Genomic DNA, 22,082 nt, shown 5'->3' with positions numbered 1-22,082 from the left:
CCTGGTCTGTCAGTCAGTGATGCAGCACAGCAGCAGAAGGAGCAGCAGGAGCTTCAGTCCTGTACAGAGCAGCAGCTTCCTGTCATCTTCACCTGTTGGAGCTTCTGCTGCTCTGATTGGCTGACTGTTGTCCTGAAGCCTGTCATCATTCTCCTCAGAGCTTCACTGAGAAGCTGCAGCTTCACAGGAAACTCTGCATCTTTGCTCTCAGACTAACTTTAGGACCAAACATCTGGAAGCAGCTGGACTGACTCCAACCCTCTACTGACCTCAGAGTCTGCAGTTTGGAGTTTGGACTCTCCACCAGATCCTGGAGCTGCTGAACATCTGAATCTTGAAGGTCGTTGGAGCTAAGATCCAGTTCTGTCAGGTGGGACGACTTGGACTTAAGGGCTGAGATCAGAGCAGCACAGCTGGTCTTTGACAATCTGCAGCCATATAACCTGAATCCAGAACAAAGAGTTTAGTTTAAAGACAAAGTTCATGTTTTTCATCCTTCACTTCTTCTAAAGAGTTCAGAGCTGAAGAAGATCAGAAAGTTTAGAAAAAGTCCAAAGATGTGAAGCAACAGCAGCAGATCAGAAGAGTCCAGCAGAAGCAGAGAAGAAGAACATTCAGGAACATTCAGGACAACATGCAGCTGCTTCAGGAAAGAAGTCCAGATGTGTGAAAGTCAAACATCAGCCTGTGGCTGCATCCAAACCAACTGATGTTTCTGCAGCAACAGCAGAAAAGGTCCACTTCCTCTTTCTGCTCAGCTCTTCTCCAAACAGCACTGAATCATGGGAGAATTTCAGCAGCATGATGCTGGAAAGTCTTCATCCCAGTTTTCAGGAGATGATCTTCCAGTCCTTCTCTGCTGCAGCCCTTCAAGCAGAGACTTTCAGCTCCAACAGATCAAAGCAGAGAGAAGAAGGAAGTGATGAGGAAGAGTCAGCAGCAAATGTTGGACATTGATCCCTGATCCATGACTTCAGCTCTGAATGAAGAGTCAGAAGCTGCTGGGAGCTTTGATGGATGATGTGATGATGATTGTGGATGAAAAGGTGAGGATGTTTGTGGAGGATGTGTCTGTCAGAGCAGCATCCAGCTGCAGCATGACTCTGTCATGTGTGGAAGACACAAGGAAGAGCTGATGGCTGCAGGCAGAACTTTGTGGAGCACAAACGTAAGCAGACAGCTTTGAAACAAGCAGCTGCAGGAAGATGCTGCGAATCAGAATGTTAGGAATAATTAGAAATAGAATAGTTAGAAACTCCCTTTTTACTATTATTACATTTACCTATACCTTTTATTACACTAATGGTTTAAACTTAATTCACTGAGCATGTATTATCATCTCAAAATTATATTGCATCCTAAGACAGCACAAACAAGCTATTGTCCTCACAGTTTCTCCTCATCCTCCCTTTTACTTTTTGTGTGTTCTGGTGTTTGTGCTCTGGCAAATGTCTGTGGGAACATCAGAGAGATCTGACACTTGAAGCTTTATGACCTTCAAGTATCCAGCCTGCAACAGCATGTGGGTGGGTTTTTCACACCATAGATCCTCAGACCATCTTTTGAATATGTAAATGTCAGGTATATATACCAAGCCCTTTTCTGAGTGCCTTTGTTCAGACCTGGTCCAGACCTTGTGATCCTGTTCCTCTGTCTGTAACCCTGCGTACAAATCTGTGCTGTTTTGTGCGGAGTAAATCTACACTGAAGCTAAGTAACTGTCTCTGAGTCATTATTCATTCATTTCTGTGTGCTGGAAACTGAAAAGGGAACGAACCAACCTAATATTTTATTTAATACAGTCCTTTCTAGAAAATCCAGTTTCCTCACACAGAATCTTGACATTTCTGCTCACTGTGGGTCAACACAACTTTGTCATCATATTGATCTCAACACAACTGATCATGGAGTCTGACCCCAGAATCTGCAGTCTGCAGTCTGGACTCTCCAGAAAACCACACAGATCAAGAAATCCTGAATGCTGCAGGTTCTTGTTCAAACTCAGGTCCAGTTCTGTCAGATTGGACGGGTTTTTCTTCAGAGTTGAGACCAGATCTGCACAGCTGGTCTCTGACAAACTGCAGTTCACCAACCTGCAATCAGACAGAAAAGTGTGTTCAGGAGCAGTGATGCAGCTGGTGTTGAGTTTCAGACACGAGTCACCCCGTTCATTTATTAACTCTTTGTAGGACAAAACAACAGCAGTACAACTGACAATGACACCTAATTGTGAAATTACAGTATTACAACACTCCCACTTAATTTCACATTATATAGAATCTTAAAGACAAACCTTTTTTTCTCTCTTAACAAAAAAAGCTATATAATTAACAGTTTCTTTTTAAGAAAAACTTAAATTCCAGATATCTTTCTTCAAACTCACTTGCTGTATCCTGTAACCTTGATAAATGTTATTATCTCTTTTCTATTACATTTCTTACCTACATATTCATTTTCTTACAAAACAAAATATTTATGGATACATTCAGTGGTAACCTGTCAAAAAAAAGAAATCAACTAGTCTCACACAAAACAAAGTCCAATCTCTCCTCTGAGACTTTCAAACCTCTGTTTGATCAACGGCTTGGTCAAGATTTCTGCTTTCATATCTTCAGTTGGACAATATTGTAGATTTATTTGTCCATTTTGCACACATTCACGGATGTAGTGATATTGAGGGTCTATGTGCCTAGTTCTGCAATTGCTATGGCACTTTGGTTGTCTTCCAGGATCACTGTGGGTGTGTTCTCCACTCCAAGATCAGCCAGTAAACGTCCCAGCCAAACTCCTTCTTGTGCAGCTTGACTAAGTGCAACATATTCAGCTTCTGCTGTTGAGAGTGCAACTGTTGCCTGTTACTTGCTGAGCCAGCTAACCGCTCCTCCACTCAGTAGTCATCTTGGTCACTAGCCCAATCCGCATCTGAAAATCCAATTAAAGATGCAGAGTCTGACTGTTCAAATTTAAGGGCAAGATTCACTGTCCCTTTTAGGTATCGAAGTATCCTCTTCACGGCAGTCAGATGAGCAGTATTAAGGCCTCTTCACACCGGGACGAATTTCGCCGGCGATTTTCGCCGACGTTTAACGCCTCGTGACTAAACAAAGGGCACCAATGTGAGTGTGCACACCGAGGCGAAAAAACGCCAAGCGCCAAAGCGTCAAAAAAAAAAAACGCCTCGGGTTCGTTTTTTTTTTTTTGACGAGTCGCGTCGAAATCTATTCGACCAATGAGAATGGCGCTTTTGCACACGTGTCTGGAGCTTCTGAAGTTACAGTAAAACACAACTTGGGGGCGCTCAAACACAAAACTGCCTTGCTGAGCACACATACCAGCGAAGAAGTTAGACGCTGAGTAGCGTCTACACTGCCGCGAAGAAATAATGACGGACATTCTTGAATATCCCCTTACCAAGTACCAGTTGGAGCTACTGATGCTTGAAATATTCATGTTTTCTTTGTATCATTCTGACAAGCGCGTAAATACTTGCTCTCTTCTTCTGAGTGAAAAGCGACTTTAAGAATCGTAAAGTTGCGCAGCGCCACCTTGTGTACAGGAGTATTTCTGTTTACATTAAGCGCCATCTAATGTCAGGGAAGGAAATTGCATGTTTGCTCGGCTCATCGTCAGCGAAAATCGCCTGGGTGTGAACACAAAAAACGTGGCGAAAAACGCTGGCGAATAACGCCTGGCGAATATTCGTCCCGGTGTGTACGGGCCTTTAGGATCTGCATTGAACTTTGAGACAGCATTCACAGCTTGAGCTATGTCTGGTCTTGTGGCTATTGAAGCATACAGCCAACTTCCCACCATTGACTGGTAGTTTTGTTGGTGTACTGGTTTACTAACACTATCACTTTTTTTCAGTTTCACGTTGGTATCAGCAGGAGTTGCTGCAGGATTAGCATTTTCCATCCCGTATTTCTTAAGTATGGCTTCAATATAACTTTTCTGATGTAGAAAGACACAGTTCTTCTCTTTGTCTTGAACCACAGAGATGCCCAGGATGTAGGACAGCTCCCCCATGTCCTTCATCTTGCAGCGCTTTCTTGAGAGCTGCTTTCAACTCGTCCATGCTCTCAGTTGACTCAGTTATTAGAATGAGATCATCCACATAAACTGCAAGGATCTCAAGCTCCTGTCTTGATCTCACAAACACACCGGGATCTGATGTGCTCTGTTTAAAACCAAGTTCCATCATTAACTCTGTGAAGGCTTTGCATCAGCAATGAGGAGTCCATAGATTGATTTTTTTTAGTTTGCACACCAGGTGTTCCTGTCCTGGTTTGATTTATCCTTCTGGTTGCTCCATATAGATTTCTTCTTCCAAGTGCCCATTTAGAAATGCAGTTACAACATCCATCTGATGAACATGCAGATTGTTTTGATTTGCAAAAGACAGCAATGTACGAATAGAGCTGAAACGTACCACTGGTGAAAATGTCGGATCATAGTCAGCACCATACAACTGTGAGTAGCCTTTGGCGACAAGTCTGCACTTGTATCTCTCCACTCTTCCATCACTATGATGCTTTACTTTGAACACCCATCTTGAACCTACAGCTTTTCTGTCTTTTGGTGAGTCCACTAGATCCCACGTCTCATTTTCGAGCAGCGACTCATATTCCATATCAGCTGCATCCTGCCATTCTTTTGCATTTGGACTCATCAGAGCTTCTTTCATTGTGAGTGGCTCTGTCACACAACAGATATTTGCGTGATGATCAACAACAACTGTATCAGCAAACTCGTCGCATCCATATCTGTCTCTTTGAGCCTTTTTGATTCTGTCACTTTTTCTGACAGCATCATCAGCAGTGGCTTCATTCTCTGTTTCAATGTAATTGGTGTCCACAGTTATTTCATTCTCTGGGTGGGGCTCTTCTGCTCCCTGTTTCCAGTCAAAGTTTGTTTCATTGAAAATGACATCCCGGCAGATTAAAATCCTTCTTTTCTCTTCATCATATAGGCGATAACCCTTAGTGTTGCTTGTATAGCCTACAAAACGAACCTTCATAGCCTTTTTTGTCCAGTTTTTGTCTTTTTTCATCCAGGATATGTGTATAAGCAATGCATCCAAACACCCTTATGTGACTCATGTCAGGTTTTTTTTTACACCATCCGTGTCTCTTGCTTCAGTACAGATGTAGGTAGCCTGTTCTGAATGTAAGCTGCTGTGGCTACAGCTTCTGCCCAGTACATTTTTGGCAACTTAGTATGTGACAGCATACTTCTAGCTGCTTCAACTAAAGTCCTGTTTTTCCTCTCTGCAACACCATTCTTGTGGTGAGTGAGGTACACTCACTTCGTGTTGGATGCCTTGAGCTTTCAAATATTCTTGAAACTCTCTTGATGTGTATTCAACCCCATTGTCTGTTCTGAGTCTTTTAACAGCTTGACCACATTCATTTGTAAATGTTCTTTCAAATTCTTTGAATTTGGTTAACACCTCATTCTTGTGTTTCAGGAAGTACACTTTGCAGCATCTAGAGTAATCATCAATAAAAGTCACAAAATATTTAGCTCCACCAATGGATTCAGTCTGCATAAGACCACAGACATCACTATGAATCAGCTACATTCTGTGTTTGGAACGAATTCCTCCAATCGACTTGTATGGTTGCTTAGACAGTTTGCCTTCCACACATCCCTCACAGAAAGAAACCTCTGTTTCTGTGGAGAAGTCCACTCCATTCACCAGATCTTTTAGTTCCTTTAGCTTGGTAGTGTGGCCTAGCTGCTGGTGCCATAAGCTGGCTGCTACTGATGCATTATGACAAACTTGTAAGTCCTTTTTGACATCTAGCTGATAAAGTCCATCAGCTCTTCGTGTTCCCTTTCCTTGAAGAGTTCCATTGTTTCCACGCATGTAACAGTGAGACTTCCGGATCTGCACTGTGTTGCCTTTCTTGGTGGCTGCTCCCACTGAAAATAAATTTCCCAACAGTTTTGGAACATGCAGCACATCATACATCGTGACATTTTTTACATCACTTATTTTGAAAGTCATTTTCCCATTCAGAGGGCATCAACCACCCTGCCGTCACCAAGCTTCACAGACTGTGCTTCCGTGAACTGCTGGTAATCTTGAAGAATGGTGTTATCACATGTCATGTGCTTTGATGCACCAGAATCTATCAACCATTCAAACTGTTGTGGTGTGTCAGTTGGATTTGCCTCTTTGGTGACAAAAGCACTTTCACCTTCTGCATCGTCATGTGTCATGCTTTTGGCCTTATGAGTCTTCTTTTTGGCCTTGTACTTCCAACTCGGACAGTCATGTTTAATGTGACCTTCCTTTCCACATTTATAACACCGCCATGTTCTGAATACAAAGTTACAAAAATAAAGTGTCGTTTTTTTAAGTGACAGTTTTTCATTTCTAGTGGTAAATGAATCTGCAGTCATTTCTGGTTTTCAGTGACTGAATGATGACCAAAGAACACTTTGTGTGTTTTTGTTGTTCTAGTGACACTCAAAAGAAGTGTCTGATGTAGATTCAATATTTAAAGATCTTTTCAAACTATTTTCTTCAAACAGATTTAATGTAGAATCCTTTGAATGGTTTTCTGAAAAATGGAAGCTGGAAACTAATTTGGACGCAAACTTGAACTTTCTACAGACCGATCTGTGAACATTTTTTCTGACATGAAATGGATCCGTGTTCTAAAATAGGTTGGAGATCCTGATTTACAAGATCCTGATTGAAATAAAGCAGTTTCTATCAATCATCAGAACACAATTAATTCAATTGATGAAGAAAATCTGAATCAATCATCAGTTTGTTTCAAACATGGCTGTAGACAGAAAATCTTCCAGTGAAACTTTAGCAAGTTCTTCACCTGATCCCTTCTTCTCATCCTTCAGGGAGTTTAGCTTCTTTACTGACCTCAGAGTCTGCAGTCTGCAGTCTAGACTCTCCAGAAAACCACACAGATGAAGAACTCCTGAATCCGGCAGGTTTTTGTTGTCGTTGAGGTCCAGTTCTATCAGATTAGACGGGTTTTTCTTCAGAGCTGAGACCAGAGCTTCACAGCTGATCTCTGACAAACTGCAGTTCTGCAACCTGAAATCAGACAGAAAAGTGTGTTCAGGAGCAGTGATGCAGCTGCAGGTCCAAGAACTTGGTCCATTCAGTCAGGTGGGACCCGCCCTGATGACAGACTGACAGATGACATTTTCACTGTTTGCTCATTTCTTTTGGATTTGGACCCAAAAACATGATCATGAATGAAAATGCAATAGATTAGAAATGACTTGAAAGGAAGTTAAAACAGACGAGGAATTGAAATGTCATTTATCATCATGAATTTTTCATGTCTAAATATTTCAAATCCAATAGATTAAAAAATGTCAGATTAAATTGCATTTCTTCATCTTGAATCCTAAGTTGTAAAATGCATTTTCAAATGATCACATTGCATAAAAACAGCTGAAAAAGTCTTTAGTTCTCCTTTGAAAGTATTTCCTGACATCTCTAAACTGTAGAGGGGCCTTGAAAAGAAATCACAGACCGACTGACAGACAGACTTCAGGTGGGTTTGATCAGGATGACTAGTCTGTCATTAGTTTGAGTTCTTGTTTGTTTTCTGACTCTTTAAACTCATAAATCTGCCATATTTTTCAACAGCTGAACCTTTTGTTGCCATGGAAACATCTTTGTTTCTAAAGAAAATCTAAGCAGCTGTTTTCTTCCACAGCAGACTCTTCAAAGAATCAAAGATGTTCCATTTCTGGAAAATCCAGATAATCTTTTAATCCAAACCTGTCAGCTTCAGTGAAAAACTACAAATGTAGAAATGAACCAACCAGCAGCTTCAATGTTCTGACCTCAGAGTCTGCAGTCTGCAGTTTGGACTCCCCAGTCCGGAACACAGAACCTTCATTGATGCATCCTCCAGGATGTTGTTGGTCAGGTCCAGTTCTGTCAGGTGGGACGGGTTGGACTTCAGAGCTGAAGCCACAACTTCAAAGTGAGTCTCTGAGAGTCCAAATTGTCCTGGAATTCTGAGAAGAGAAACAAAGACAGAAACAGATGATCTTATGGTGAATTCAAGCTGTGATGAAGTTCCAGTTGGAAATTTCTCTCTTCAGAGCTTCATCTTCATCATGAAACAGTCCTCCTCATCAGTCTCTCTCAGACCTTCATCTTTCTTTCATCTGCAGCTGGAGGAGAAGGTGGAGCTCCATGGAGCTTCATGCTGCCCTCAGTCTGTCAGTGATCTGAGGTCTGAACCCCAAAGTTCACAGTAGAACATCTGGATCACAGAGACTGACAGCTGTCACTCTGACCATGATGAGGGCGATGATGATGATGATGATTGTTGAATGTTGATATTTTTTAAATGTTGGTTATGATCCAGTTTTCTGAGAGGTTTCCGTTTTTATTTCCAAAATGATATTTTGATGTTTTTATTTTTTCTATTTTCAGCTCTGAAGCTGTAAACAACAAAAGTTCATCTTCCTGTTCTGTTGCAAAACTTTGAATCCAGTTTCTTCCTCAGGTCCACGTCTCCCGTCATGAACAGAACCACAGCAGCACCAACCTTCAGGCAGAACTTTCCAGAAGGTCTTCTTGGTAGAAAGAGGCTAAAGTGACTGTTTCTATGGAGGAACAAGAACCTGTGTAGGTTTACAAGTTAGCTGTCATGCTAAGCTTCATTGTGCAGAGTCAGAGTCCTCCTCGACTATGACGAAGACGTCTGTCAAAACATGTCAGGTACCGTATTTTCATGACTAAAAGTTGCACTTAAAAGTCTTGAATTTTCTCCAAACTGTAGGGGGCGCCCTATGAGGCAGTGCACCTAATGTGTGGTTGTGGGACTTTGGCAGAGGAGTAGTAGAAGAGGCATCAGAACCAACTTGGTTTTTCTCCCGCTGCTTTTTTCCACAAGGAGTGTGTGTGCTGAAATGTGTGTGTGCTAAAATGTGTGTGTGTGTGTGCGCTGAGTTCCAGCGTGCGGCACTCCCCCATTTACAAAAGGAGGGGACAGACACTCAGCCAAGTGAGTGTGTAATGTACCCGCGCCTTAACACCCGGTGTGCCTTTTGTAAGTGTCAAAAAATGAAAAATTACCCATAACTGAGACCGCAACCTATAACCCGGTGGACCCTATGGTCGTGAAAATACGGTAAGTGAAAAAACACAACTGTATCTGATATAGAAGAACATAAGAAATTAAGTTTCTGCTTCAGTTTCTTCTTTTAGTCAAACTGTTTCAGTCACAGATCAATGATTTATCTATAAAGAATGATGAACAGAAGAAAGAGCATTTTAGAAATGTGCTTCTAGAATGACTGACATTGTGGAAATAAAGACATCCTTTCATTCTGGACCCTCTGCTTTGTGTTCAAACCTTTCAGAAGATTCTGCATTGGATTTCATTTGAACAAATATGATCCTTGTATGCACTTTAGCTAAAAGATCATGTGTTAAAAACCAAACTGAGTTTCTTCTTTCATAATTTTTTTTCTAATCATTATGTAAACTTTTCATTCTTTGTAAATCAATCTGAACACTGATCAGATTTATCATCACAATCACTTCTGGACTCACCTGAACTTTCTGCAGTTCCTCACAGCTGGGATCAGTCTCCGTTTACCCTCATCTGATGTCTTGTACTGGTTCAGGTCCAGCTCATCCAGAACCTCCTCTGACATCTGCAGAGTGTAGGCCAGAGCTGAACAGTGGATCTCTGAGAGATACTTCCATGATTTCTTTTCTGACTTCAGGAACTCTTTGATCTCTTGATGAACTGAGAGGTCCTTCATCTCCATCAGACAGTGATAGATGTTGATGCTTCTGTCAGGAGAGACTCCTTCACTGTCAATCTCCTTCAGGTTGTTGATGGCTCTCTGGATGGTTTCTGGATTCTTCTCTGTCTTACCCAGCAGGCCTCCTAAGAGTCTCTGGTTGGACTCCACAGAGAGACCATGAAGGAAGCGAACCAGCAGGTCCAGGTGTCCATTTTGACTCTGCAGGGATTTCTCCATGACTCTACTCAGAAACTTATCCAGGGATGGGTTCTCCATGTTGTTCTTGAGGAAGTCTTCAATGACCTCTACCTTCCTGTTGGAGTAACAGTGGAACATGTAGACTGCAGCCAGAAACTCCTGAACGCTCAGATGAACAAAGCTGTAGACCGGTTTCTGGAAGATCCCACACTCTCTTCTGAAGATCTCAGTACAAACTCCAGAGTACACTGAGGCCTCTGTGACATCCAGACCACACTGCTGCAGGTCTTCTTGGTAGAACATGATGTTTCCTTTCTCCAGATGTTCAAATGCCAGCCTCCCCAGCTTCAGAAGAACTTCCCTGTCAGTCTCTGTCAGCTCTTGTGGACTTGTCTGATGTTCCTGCTGGTACTTGTTCTTCTTCCTCTTTGTCTGGACCATCAGGAAGTGGGAGTACATGTCAGTCAGGGTGGTGGGCAGCTCTCCTCTCTGCTCTGTGGTCAGCAGGTTCTCCAGAACCACAGCAGTGATCCAGCAGAAGACTGGAACTTCACACATGATGTAGAGGGACATGGAGCCCTTGGTGTGGGAGATGATTTTGCTGGACAGCTCTCCATCTGGGAACCTCCTCCTGAAGTACTCCTCCTTCTGAGCATCATTGAAGCCTCGTACTTCTGTCAGTCTGTCCACACATGAAGGAGGGATCTGATTGGCTGCTGCAGGTCTGGAAGTGATCCAGACCAGAGCTGAGGGCAGCAGACGTCCCTGGATGAGGTTAGTGAGCAGCACGTTGACTGAGGACTTGTGTGTGACATCAGACACCACCGGACTGTTGTTGAAGTCCAGAGAAAATCTGCTTTCATCCAGACCATCAAAGATGAACAGAAGTTTGCAGACAGACAGCTGTTCTGCTGGGATCTTCTGGAGTGTTGGATGGAACAGCTGGATCAGAGTGAGAAGACTGTGCTGCTCATCTCTGATCAAGTTCATCTCCCTGAAGGACAGAGGAACCACAGCACTGATGTCTTGGTTCTCCAAGCCCTCGGCCCAGTCCAGAGTGAACTTCTGCACCGAGAAGCTTTTTCCAGCTCCAGCAACTCCGCTGGTCAGAACCACTCTGATGGATCTGTGTTGGTCAGGGAGGACTTTGAAGATGTCTGGGTTCTTGATTGCAGTGTCATGGAGCTGGTTGGTCTTGGTGGTGGTCTCCAGCTGCATCACCTCATGTTGGGTGTGACCCTCTGGTCTCAGTCCCTCTGTGATGTAGAGCTCAGTGTAGACCCTGTTGAGGAGCGTTTCTCTTCCTGCTTCTTCAGTTCCTTCAGCCACATGTTCACTTCTGCTCCTCAGACTGATCTGATGTTCTCCAAACATCTCCTGCAGACCAACATCTGCTGAAAGAGCAGAGAAGAAAGCTCCTTCATGAGTGTTCCACATGTTTCCAGAAGAATCCATCAGCAGATGATCAGGCTCTGACTCACCAGTTCTGGGTCTTTCTGCAGACTGGGGTCTGCTCCTCTTCTTCTCTCTGTGGACACTAAGGAGAAACGGATTTAAAAAGTTCTTATCTGTATCCAAACAAAAATGATGTCAGATTGCTATCGGCATGTATTTTAAATGTGTCCAAGACTAACCCTTCCTTCGGGTCTGTGTGGCCAAGAAAAGAGGTTGGCATTGGCAGCACATATTTAGAAAGTTGTGTGCGATTAGTCACTGCAAAAAAGTATATATAATAATAATATGTAATAATAATAATAACACAAAAGCGGCAGCCATTTTTGCTTATGACAAACTCTGCTACATCTATGTAGAAGACCATTTCTGGTATTTTTGATGGTTCTGCACGTGTAAAAATGGTTTATTCCAATCGAACATGTGATGAATGCAAAACATTGTTATAATCTGATCAAATGTTTCAGGGCCCAAGGACAGTTAAATTCTAATCATATCTTTGATCAGATTAAAGACATTTCGAACATAAACATGAAGCTTCTGTTTAGAGGAACGTCTCATTCAAATGATAGTTCTATTGTGTGATCCAGACTGTGCTGAATGTGAACAAATGTGTTTCCAGGTTAAACCAGAGCAGATCTAGTCCATCTGAAGGTCTAAATGATGCGTTAGCTGTGTTTGGAGCTCATGTCTGGACTGAGGTCAGAGAAAAGTTCAGCTGTTTGCTTCATCCTCACAGACTGAGCTTTGTGTCCTCCAGAGTTGTCCAACTCTTTTCTTTCCTCTCAGACCTAAAGCATCACAGCAGATGGTTGACCTTCCTGGATGGATCAGCTGATGTTCTTGATGAGAACATTGTTGTTCCTGCTGAGAACTGAACTCTGCTTTGTTCACTAGAAACTGCTTCTTACTGTGAGTCTGAAGGTCCTGGTTCAGTTCTGAAGTCTGGAGGATCATCTTTGGATCGGTCCCTCTTCTTGGATCCACAGCTGGAGGCTGCAGACTGGACTCTCTGTGTGACCTGTTGACCTCTGCAAACACCAAACCATCAGAGTGTTGGAGGATCTGCTTCTTCATGAACAGCTGATGGACTTTGACATGAACACAGACTGAGCTGTTTAGTCTGGAATAACATGACATGTTTGGATCAACAGTTTCCAGGTTTCAGCATTTTCTGTCAGTCAATCCAGACTTTTTTCTAGAAAAGCTGATTCCAATTCTCCATGTAGAAATGTAGAAATTCTGATAGCAGGAAGTCAAACTAGAACAATGTGATGTTTGGAAAGCATGAAAATCTGAATCCTAGGAGTCTGCAGTGATTCTTCTCATTAGACTGGAGCTGCTGTCAGTCAGAGTCAGCAGTCAACATGTTTTCTTCTCCAACATCTCTGATGTCTCTCAGAGACTCTCAGAAGACTCAACTGAAAAGATCTCATCACACACATGATGCTCCAAGTGAGTCTGATCAGAGAGATCCAGAACTGAACCAGACCTCAAGTCCTTCATCTGAAAACTGTTGATCATCTGAACTAGAATCCAGCCTCCAAAAACTCTGACAAACACTCACTGTTCCACTCCTGAACTGATGTCTTTTAAGTTTATTGGTAAATCCTTCGACATGTCACTCCTGTTGGACCCCCAGCTGGATTTAGATCCAGGTCCCGGTTGGTTCCTGTGAAGAATGAAGGTTGCTGGTGTGAGTCCTGAGCTCTGACATGGAGAAGATCATGGACAGTTGGAGATCTTCATCTCACCTCTGAGCTTTGCTCTGGTTGTCATGGTTACCATCTCTGCTTTTAGAGGGAGGGCCTCCCTCCTGTGGTTCCTCCCACTGATCCATGCTGCTGGATTCACTGGATCCACATCAGCTCACACACACCTTCCACCTTCACCTGCAGAGGAAACCCTCCTCATTATCAACTCTGATCCTCCTTCACCAACAGATCAGCTGCTCCTCCACTGATTGGCTCTTCTCTTGTGTTTCTCTCAGGTTCAGGTGAATGCAGTCAGACAGCAGTGGGAGGCAGAGGAAGCTGCCATCAGCTGCTGCACTTCTGCTCTCCCTCCACCAGGTGAAGACATGGAGCTGCAGCAGCAACATTTCCATTCAGTCACTTTGGCAAAGAAACAACAAACTTCCTGTTTCTGTTTCTACACTTCAGGAAACATGAAGCATCAAGAAAAACAGACAAAAATCAAACAATGAGGAGAAAAAAAGAAACAGATGAATTCTTCTGACTGAGATGCATAAACAAGCAGAGAGCTGCAGGCTGAGCAGATCTGGATTCAGTGATTTGATGAAGAGCTCTGGACCAATGACGAAGTTGCAGAGAGCAGACCTGATACTATGTTCAGTTCAGGCTCAAAAACACACCTTTGGGCGACGTCTTCCAATGAAAAGTCTATGTAAAAGCATTTTGGGCTTCTGTGTTCAAAACTCTCATCTCATTTTAAGTCAATTTTTGGGCTCTACGTCTAAAACAGGCGGTCATTGAACACACTTTGAAAGGTAAACCAGTTGAACTTTGACCAATCAGGGACCTGGATTTGGTATTGACATGTAGATGGCGTTCCCTTAAATTAAATGGAAGTGCCAACTAGAGCCCTGCGCGGGACTATTTTCTTCATCCCGCTCCCGCCCGCGCCCGCTGAATTTTTGACCAATCCCGCCCGCTCCCGCAACGTATGCGTTACACTCCCGCCCGCTCCCGCAATATGTATGTCCACTCCCGCCCGCACCCGCAAAACTCAGAGAATTTAGTCCCGCACAGTAATAGAGATGCATTGATTTTGTATCGTCCCCCGTCCCGCAGGAAAAAAACACGTATTTGTATTGATATTATTACTAAAGAGATTCATGTCCCTCCTCCAGCCTCATCTTTTGATGCATTCCTCTTGTGTAATGTGCAATTTAAATATTAAATATATTTTCACAAATCCTGTTCTGTTAAAAGTGTGCGTGTGTGCGCGCGCAGACAGACGGCCTGAAGCGCGCTCTTAGTAAGAGGCGGGGCGGGGCGCACCCCCAACAACAGGTTAGATGACAGAGGCCATTGTGCGTCTCTACCTGGTGCCTTCACGGAGCTTCAGTACATAAGAATCCAACAGCCGCTCAGCCTAACGTAGTCCGCTAATATATATTCATGAGATATTCATGGCAGCACTGATCCCGCGGGGTTTTTTTTTGCCGCCCGCTCCCGCCCGCAGCACAATTCAAACCGCCCAATCCCGCGAGATTTGGGTTGGGTCCCGCGGGACCCGGCGGGACCCGATCCCAATGCAGCCCTCTAGTGCCAACCATTTAAAAATTGATCATGAAGAAGAAACTAGTGATTGTGGTTTGTGTGGAATTCTATCAAACCAAGTCTTTCATTCATTGGTATAGAGCTGAGAAAGGAAAAACATTGGAGCAGATTCTCCATATTATCACCGTGTTGGCCGAGGATGACAGTTCACATGGCACCAGCGTGTCCTTAGTTTGATTGTGTTTTTATCAATTTTAATTAGCTGTACTCTTTTGGTCTGCGATCTCCAAGCACCTTTACATATAGGAAAACATCATGAGTCTATGTTAAAATGGAATTACAAGGCAAGGTAAGTTTATTTGTAGAGCACAATTCCTACACAAAGTAATTCAAGGTGCTTCACAAAACAGAAAAATGCATTAAAATCACAATACATCATAGAAATAATCAACGAAAGAAAAGAAAAAATTTGAAAATTGATTTAAAAATAAAGGAAGGAAAGGAAACAAACGTGCAGATAGGACCTTTCAGTCATATACACGGCTAAACAGAAATGTTTTAAGTCTAGATTTGAACATGAACACAGAAGAGGCCTGTCTTACGCCTTCAGGGAGGCTGTTCCAGATTTTAGCTGCAGAATATTGAACCGCTGATTCCCCTTGTTTACTTCTGACTCTGGGAATCAACAGGAGGCCGGCCCCTGAGGTCCTCAGAGTACGAGATGGTTCATATGGCACTAACATGTCAGAGATGTACTTTGGTGCGTGGCCATGGAGAGACTTGTACACAAGCAGAGCTGCTTTGAAGTCTACTCTTTGAGGTACAGGGAGCCAGTGCAGAGACCTGAGCACAGGACTAATGTGATCATACTTCCTGGTTCTGGTCAGGACTCGAGCAGCAGCATTCTGGATGTACTGAAGCTGTTTTACAGCTCGTTTGGAGAGGCCGGTGAGCAGGCCGTTACAGTAGTCTAACCTACTGGAGACAAATGCATGAATAAGTATCTCCAGGTCTGGCTTTGACACTATGTTTTTGATTTTGGCAATGTTTTTCAGATAATAAAATGCCGCTGATGTTACTGACTTGATATGGCTGTTAAAGTTCAGGTCAGAGTCCATGATTACCCCTAGATGTCTGACTTGATTTGAGGGTTTAAGAAGTTGGATTCTTCATCGTTCTTGGACATACAGTAAACCCTTGTTTTTCGCGGGGGTTACGTTCCAAAAAGAACCCGTGATAGGCAAAATCCGTGAAGTAGAAACCTCTATTTTTTTTCAATTATTATACAATTAAATACTCTATTATACATTGAAAAGAAAGAACAAACCATTTTACAGGCTCAAGCATTTGTTTCACAAATAAAAGTACTTTAGAAACGTTTTTTTCTTTTCAACAAATAACTCTGTACTGTACTGTCAAATAATAATTTTAATCATCAATGTGAACAGAAGGCTTCAAATCGCGGAGATAAGCCCCGCCCACCGCGACCCGAGTAATTGGATTAAACGGGAGAAAGTTTAAAAAACAATTATGAAAAAAATTACAAAGTACAGTTGGACAAATAGTGACTCGGGTGTATTTCACTGCTCTTCAGACAGAGCCGCTGCATCCTGACTCCTCTCTGCACTGTTTTCTTTTTCTGAAGCCCGCGATGCAGGTGTGTGTGTTCGGGAGAAGAACATAGTGATAGGCAGTAGTTGTCGCTCTTTTTTCTATGGGTTTTAGAGAAACTCGAAATTGCAAGAGAATTTGCACGTACGTGCTGTTAATTTGGCAAGCTGTTTTACGTACGTGTACATATTAAACTGCAGCGTTATTGACGCACAGGTAGAGAAGAAGCGGAGTGACTTTTTAGCCAATCAGAATGCAGAACACAATGCACGATGCAAATCCGTGAAGTAGCAAAACCGTGAAAAGTAAACCGCGTTATAGCAAGGGATCACTGTACACCGTTTGACTGTCCAGGTAGGAGAGGGTTGCGGAGGCGAGGAAGGTGAAGTGGTGTTCAGGTGAACATCAAGGCTCTCCTGAGGTTGTCGAAAAGAAACAGACGATGTGGAAACTATTGCAATTCTTTGCATTGGATCCTTTCTGTTTGGCCCTTGGCATCAACAAATCAAGCAAATTACAGATGTTTATGGCAGTAATACTCCTCACTGCCTCAATACACTTTTCTCAGACAAACATGAACATTTTCACCTTTCTCTCTTCTTTAATTTGTTAAACCTTCCTAGAAATTAGGTCCAGGATCCAGGAAATCTAGGATCTGATCGCGATCAAAGATTTCTGATCTGAAGAGCTCAGCGTTTCTGTACAGAAGACGCAGCACAGAGGAGATTGATTGACAAGGTATCCAGCCAATCAAGACACAGAACAGGGTGCACTGTTTAAAAAGAACAGCATAATTGCTCTAAAAGAATGAGCTAAACCGGAAAAGATGAACTGCGACGTAGAAGGAAAGACTGTCTTCTGTTCTATTCGACAGAGATTTTAGAGGGTGATATTGTTCAGTGGGCCGAACCAAACACGGAGGCGGGCCGGATCCAGCCCGCAGACCCGCAGTTTGCCCATCCCTGCTTTAGAGGAACCTTCAAACAAAACCTGAGAATCATATCTGAGATTTCCTGAACTAAAGGCAGAGAACAGGTTCAACAAGAAACCTGACATCAGCTTAGGAGGGGCGGGGCTTCAAGCTTTCATACTGACAGTTGATCTCAGTGACTGTAGAAGAGCTGGAGAAAGGTGAGGTCAAGTGACCTCCTGTTTTATAAAGAGACTTTCTGAAGGTGATTTAAGTTTCCTGAAAATGTGCAGCTGTTGGAGCGCTCAGTTCTACATCTGCTCCTCAGATTTCAGTCATTTCCTCCTTCCAGACATGCATGAACTCTGCCTCATCTGTCATCAACTGACACTGAAACTCCTGATGGAACAGCTCCTTCTGATAATCAGTCAGACTCAAAGGAACAGAGAGTTTGTTCACATGCAGCTCAGGAAAATGGCTGACAGCAGCGGCGTTTCCATGCAGCTGGGTTATCATCTAACATGATTGGCGTGGCAGAGGCGGCCAGTTTCAATGTTAAGTCAATGGTACAGAAGTCCTGCGGCGCCATTTGAGCGGTGTGCCACGGTTACAAAATCGGACCTCTTGTGAGGTGCTGCATCATGTAAACCAATCAGGGACTCAGCTATGGGCACCTGACCTTTTCAGTGACAGCAGGTAGAAAACCCATCCAATGGTGGATGGATCCGGGAGTTCTCCTCCTGAATTTCCATCCATCCATTTTCTTAACCTGCTGTATTGTTTTGGGGCAGTTCGGGGTTCCAGAGTTTAGTTTAGTTTAGCAATTACTATTATATTTTTCTATAGTTTATTACACAATTCCAGGTATGAAGCTCATTGAGAGGACTTTTGTTGTAATATTGGGCTATGGAAATAAATCAAAATAATTAATTAATATTTGATATTTTCTCTAATAACAGAACTTGAATTTGTTTTTGTCACTTGATCTGCATGTTATGATGACTTTTAAAAGAATGTAATGGCTATTTACACTTCATATCAATGTAACTGGCTACTAACACTTTGCCGTGTTATTCATTGGTACTCATGGATTCCTTAGGCTCAGGTGAGGTGGTTGAGCAGGTAGGCCAGGTCTGCTCGGTGGAGGAACACCCCCTCCTCTTCTTCAGCGCGTTCACAGACGCAGCAAGGATGTCAGTTATGTTATAAATAAACCCTGGAGACGAATAATTTGTTTGAAAATTAGAAACGCCGCTCAGAATTTCATTGCAGGTCTTGTGGACAGTCTCAGGCAAAACCAAACAACATTAGTGTGAACTGAACGCACCATTGTGGATACGACCGGTCGATTTGACGTGTCTAAACCGGCCTCAGCGTGGGAAGGGCTACGGATGAAGCCATTTTGGGAAATAGTGATTTTTCCAGAGGGGCTGTGGATCCAACAATTCCACACTCTCAACCTTTGATTAGATGTTGAGGGACCTCTGGTGGCCCAGCTGTGACCGAGGCAGCCAGGTCTAACCAAGAACCCATCGCCATCGCTGAAACTACTTTTCTTCCTGTTGTTTTTCTTCAATTGCTGAGGTTGAAATATTTATTTCTCTTAGACACTTTGTCTTAGAAGATCAGTTTTTTTTTAAATATTTTGTATAATTTTAGATGAGTTTTCAAAAGGAATAAAAACACAAAGACTCACTGTGAAGAGGAAAGTTGGAGCCTGCTTCGTCTGCTATGACATGGAAGAAAACTCCCAAAGTTTTACTATCCTTATTCTAAATAGCAGAGCTCCACCTGTTATTCAGGCTATTCAGGTGTTTTTGTGTTAGCTCCTCCCTGAAATCAGACACCAGTCTCTGCTTTATAGGAAATGGTCCAACTGTGTTATTCTTTATTAACAAAGTAGAGACACGTCAGGAATCTGCATGTGATAAAGAGAAGATTAAAAAAAACAGGAGAATGTGAATAAAACCAAAATAATCAGAAGATAAAAAATAATGTGAATAAAACCACAGGAAATGGAAACACTAACATTCTTCATTAAACTGCAGCTGAACTATCACCACGTCACACATCTGCTATCTTCTCCTGCAAATCTCCTTCCGTGTCGTGAAAAATGAGTGTGTCGTCTGCAAATGTTCTGTTTGTCTGAATGCTAAGACCCACAACAACACTCAACAAAAATACAACATGACAACAACCGTCACCACCAGAACCCATTAAAACAGGGACTTCCTGTGTCTACAGCTTCAACATGAAAGATCAAATCAAGTTTATTTATAAAAAGGGTTTTTCATGACAAGCAACGCAAAGCGCTTTACAGTTAAAAGCGGACAAAATTTAGTTAAAATAAAACCAACCCCTCCTCCTCCATCCATTGACACGTGAAGCCCATGACCACACACACACTGAACACCAGAACAAATGGTAAATGGCGTTTGCCTACATAGCGCTTTACTACCTTCTTAGAAGACCCAAATTTCTTTACAGTTTAATTTACAGCAGATTAATTCACATTTCTGTCAGTGTTTATCTCATTATAATGCATGGAATACTCAGGTTTTGTTTTATGTTTAAAATTTCTACAAAAGCATCAGGAATCACGTTCATGAGATCATTCAGTCTCTCCTGGTATTGTCTCCATTCCTGCTGCCAAAAGATCTTTCTGCTGCTACTTCTGTGTCTCCGTGACCCGCATTAGTTCAGGAGGGAAAAATTAAAACAAGAATCAAACTAGAGGATCTTTTTATAATTGTCTTGATGAAAATAAGAAAAATATCAGATTTAGGAGGCCTGAGTTGGCTGTCTTTTCATCCCGCAGCAGCGTTCTGTATGCGTCCAGCCAGCCGCCCGGGTGCCAGCATAGCTAGCAAACGTGCTCCACCACCGGGCTTAGCGAGCTGAAATGCTGGGATCTGGCAGAGCGACCGCAGGCTGGTGACCTGTCCAGGAAGCATCCCTCCTTCGCCAACAGCAGCCGGGACGAGCTTAGGCAACTCTGTGGCCCCAGCAGGTTAAGAACATGGATGCAAGCTGTCTACCTGTGCAGGGTTGGTAAATGGCGTACACTAAAATAGCTTCTTCAAGGCCCAAAGCGTCTTCCAGTCACAGACCCATTCACCCAATCACACACACGGCTCCACTGCTGAACACTGGCGCCAACCTCCCACCAGAGGCAAGGTAGGGGTCAGTGTCTTGTCCAAGGACACTTCGACTTATGGGCGTGCAAAGCGGGAATTGAACCTGCAATGTTACAATCAACTGTCGACCATGGCCGTTGTTGGTCACGTGACTCAATCAAGCTGAAAAGGTTGGAACCAGCTCCTCCAGTTCCTGTAAATTAGACTGATTATCAGTCAGATTCAGAGGAACAGAGAGTTTGTTCACATGCAGCTCCACAACGTTTGAAATCCACAAGATCCTAAACGGAAGGAAAATGACTGAAGAACAAATGGCTCAGTTAATGCAGAGTTTTTAGTTTGACATTAGATTCTTTTGGATTTTCAGAGGAATATTGTCTGATTAATATTGTCATTACCATCCCCCAGCCAAAGCTAAGAAAGAAGAAGATTGAAGTCAGAGTGTCAACAAGTCAGAACAAGCAGAGATTGGATCACAAAGAAAACATCAAACTGAAAGAATGTGGATCTTCCAGATCTGTCAGAGATACCAGAGATATCATAACTCGAACAGATTCCACAGTGAAGAAAGATGTGAGGAGCAGAAAAACACTTTAACCCTTGAGCTATCTTAGATGACCCCACCCTGACATTGACGTGTTCTCCCTACCATGACAAAGGTGGATAAAGGTGGAAAGATTTTCATGAAATCCATGGACACCAGTGAAGATCACAAATCATTGAAGAAAAAAAGGTTCAGAGCACTGTCTAGTGCAGGGGTGTCAAACTCATTTTGGTTCGGGGGCCACATTTAACCCGTCTGATCTCTGATAAAAGCAAAATAACAGCTTTGTTTTAGTTTTTTACTCAGTTGGAAAAAATGCCTCAACCAACATAGTAGCCTAATCACTTGGGGCCAATGGATCTCAAATAAAATGAATTTCAATTAAAGAAAAGTTGGTCTATTCAAATTAATACAGACTGAATATTTTACATCTGACACTGTAGCAATCCAGAAACTTTTCTTTATGGCGAGTCTCTAAGCCCGCCTTTACACTGCATGGTTCAGGTGACCCAATTCCGATTTTTTCCTCTGATTTGGCACAGATCGGATATGACCAGTGAACGTGTAAGCAGGACAAAAGCGCATGGATTCCGTTTTTCTCAGATTGGATACAGGCCTCACTCATATGTGGAAATAAATCGGAAACAAATCGGATACGTGCATTTGCGTGTGCCATGTAAGCAGACAAATCGGATATTCCCCAGTAAATGCGAGTCGTACGTCAGTGACATCAACTCAGGACACCACCAACTGAGATCACATGACTTATCAAGGTGCTTTTTGTGCGATGATTTTGCTGTCAGCGTGTTACCTTTCAGCCTCAGGCTTCAGACCGTAGTTGGAATCCGCTGTTATGTCCGGTCCGGTCGGGACGCAAACAGTAACTAATCGAGCGGGACACCGTTGCTATGGAACAGGCTAGAAGCTGTTTATTTCTTTGGGGGGCGTGTGTGATGGGGACCGTGTGTGTGTGAGCGCGCACGCGTGCTTGCGTGTGTGTGTGTGTAAGGAGAGAGAGTGAGTGTGAGTGCGGAGCGGGGGAGTGTTCTTTCTTAGCCCACTCTGGAGGCTGAGGGTTCAGAACGGAAAAGAGAACCCCGAGGAAATCTCCCGTGTGTTTCCCCTGCCTTGCTCCTTCCTGGACCAACCGTAGACCGGGTGGGTGGCCGCCTGGAGCGCAGAGCGGGTCTCCCTTGGGGGGTCCTGGCTCGTACCTGGGGTTGGGGCGG

General features: G+C 43.2%; 2 protein-coding genes across 4 annotated transcripts in view; one reads left to right on the top strand and one right to left on the bottom strand.

Annotated features, from left to right (window-relative positions):
• Positions 1-22,082, bottom strand: part of LOC105355327 (NACHT, LRR and PYD domains-containing protein 12-like) — a 1,049,862-nt gene that overhangs the window by 1,146 nt on the left and 1,026,634 nt on the right. For 2 of the 3 annotated variants that reach the window (XM_023962079.1, XM_023962082.1), the window contains exons 2-10: positions 13,161-13,298; positions 12,974-13,078; positions 12,318-12,437; positions 11,436-11,491; positions 9,557-11,348; positions 7,831-8,007; positions 6,890-7,066; positions 1,917-2,093; positions 270-443 (exon numbers count right to left, since the gene is read on the bottom strand). In XM_023962079.1, the coding sequence (XP_023817847.1) occupies positions 270-443; positions 1,917-2,093; positions 6,890-7,066; positions 7,831-8,007; positions 9,557-11,348; positions 11,436-11,491; positions 12,318-12,437; positions 12,974-13,078; positions 13,161-13,246 (2,864 nt within the window). In that variant the 5' untranslated portion in view covers positions 13,247-13,298. Of the gene's footprint in view, positions 1-269; positions 444-1,916; positions 2,094-6,889; positions 7,067-7,830; positions 8,008-9,556; positions 11,349-11,435; positions 11,492-12,317; positions 12,438-12,973; positions 13,079-13,160; positions 13,299-18,868; positions 18,888-22,082 lie in introns of those variants that run through there. The other variant, XM_023962083.1, reaches the window with a different exon arrangement.
• Positions 1-22,082, top strand: part of LOC105355240 (protein NLRC3) — a 591,340-nt gene that overhangs the window by 139,245 nt on the left and 430,013 nt on the right. The window lies entirely within an intron of this gene.

The sequence above is a fragment of the Oryzias latipes genome, chromosome 2, assembly GCF_002234675.1.
Source record: "Oryzias latipes chromosome 2, ASM223467v1".
NCBI classification, from domain to species: domain Eukaryota; kingdom Metazoa; phylum Chordata; class Actinopteri; order Beloniformes; family Adrianichthyidae; genus Oryzias; species Oryzias latipes.
This window is presented reverse-complemented; position numbering and strand designations above follow the sequence as displayed.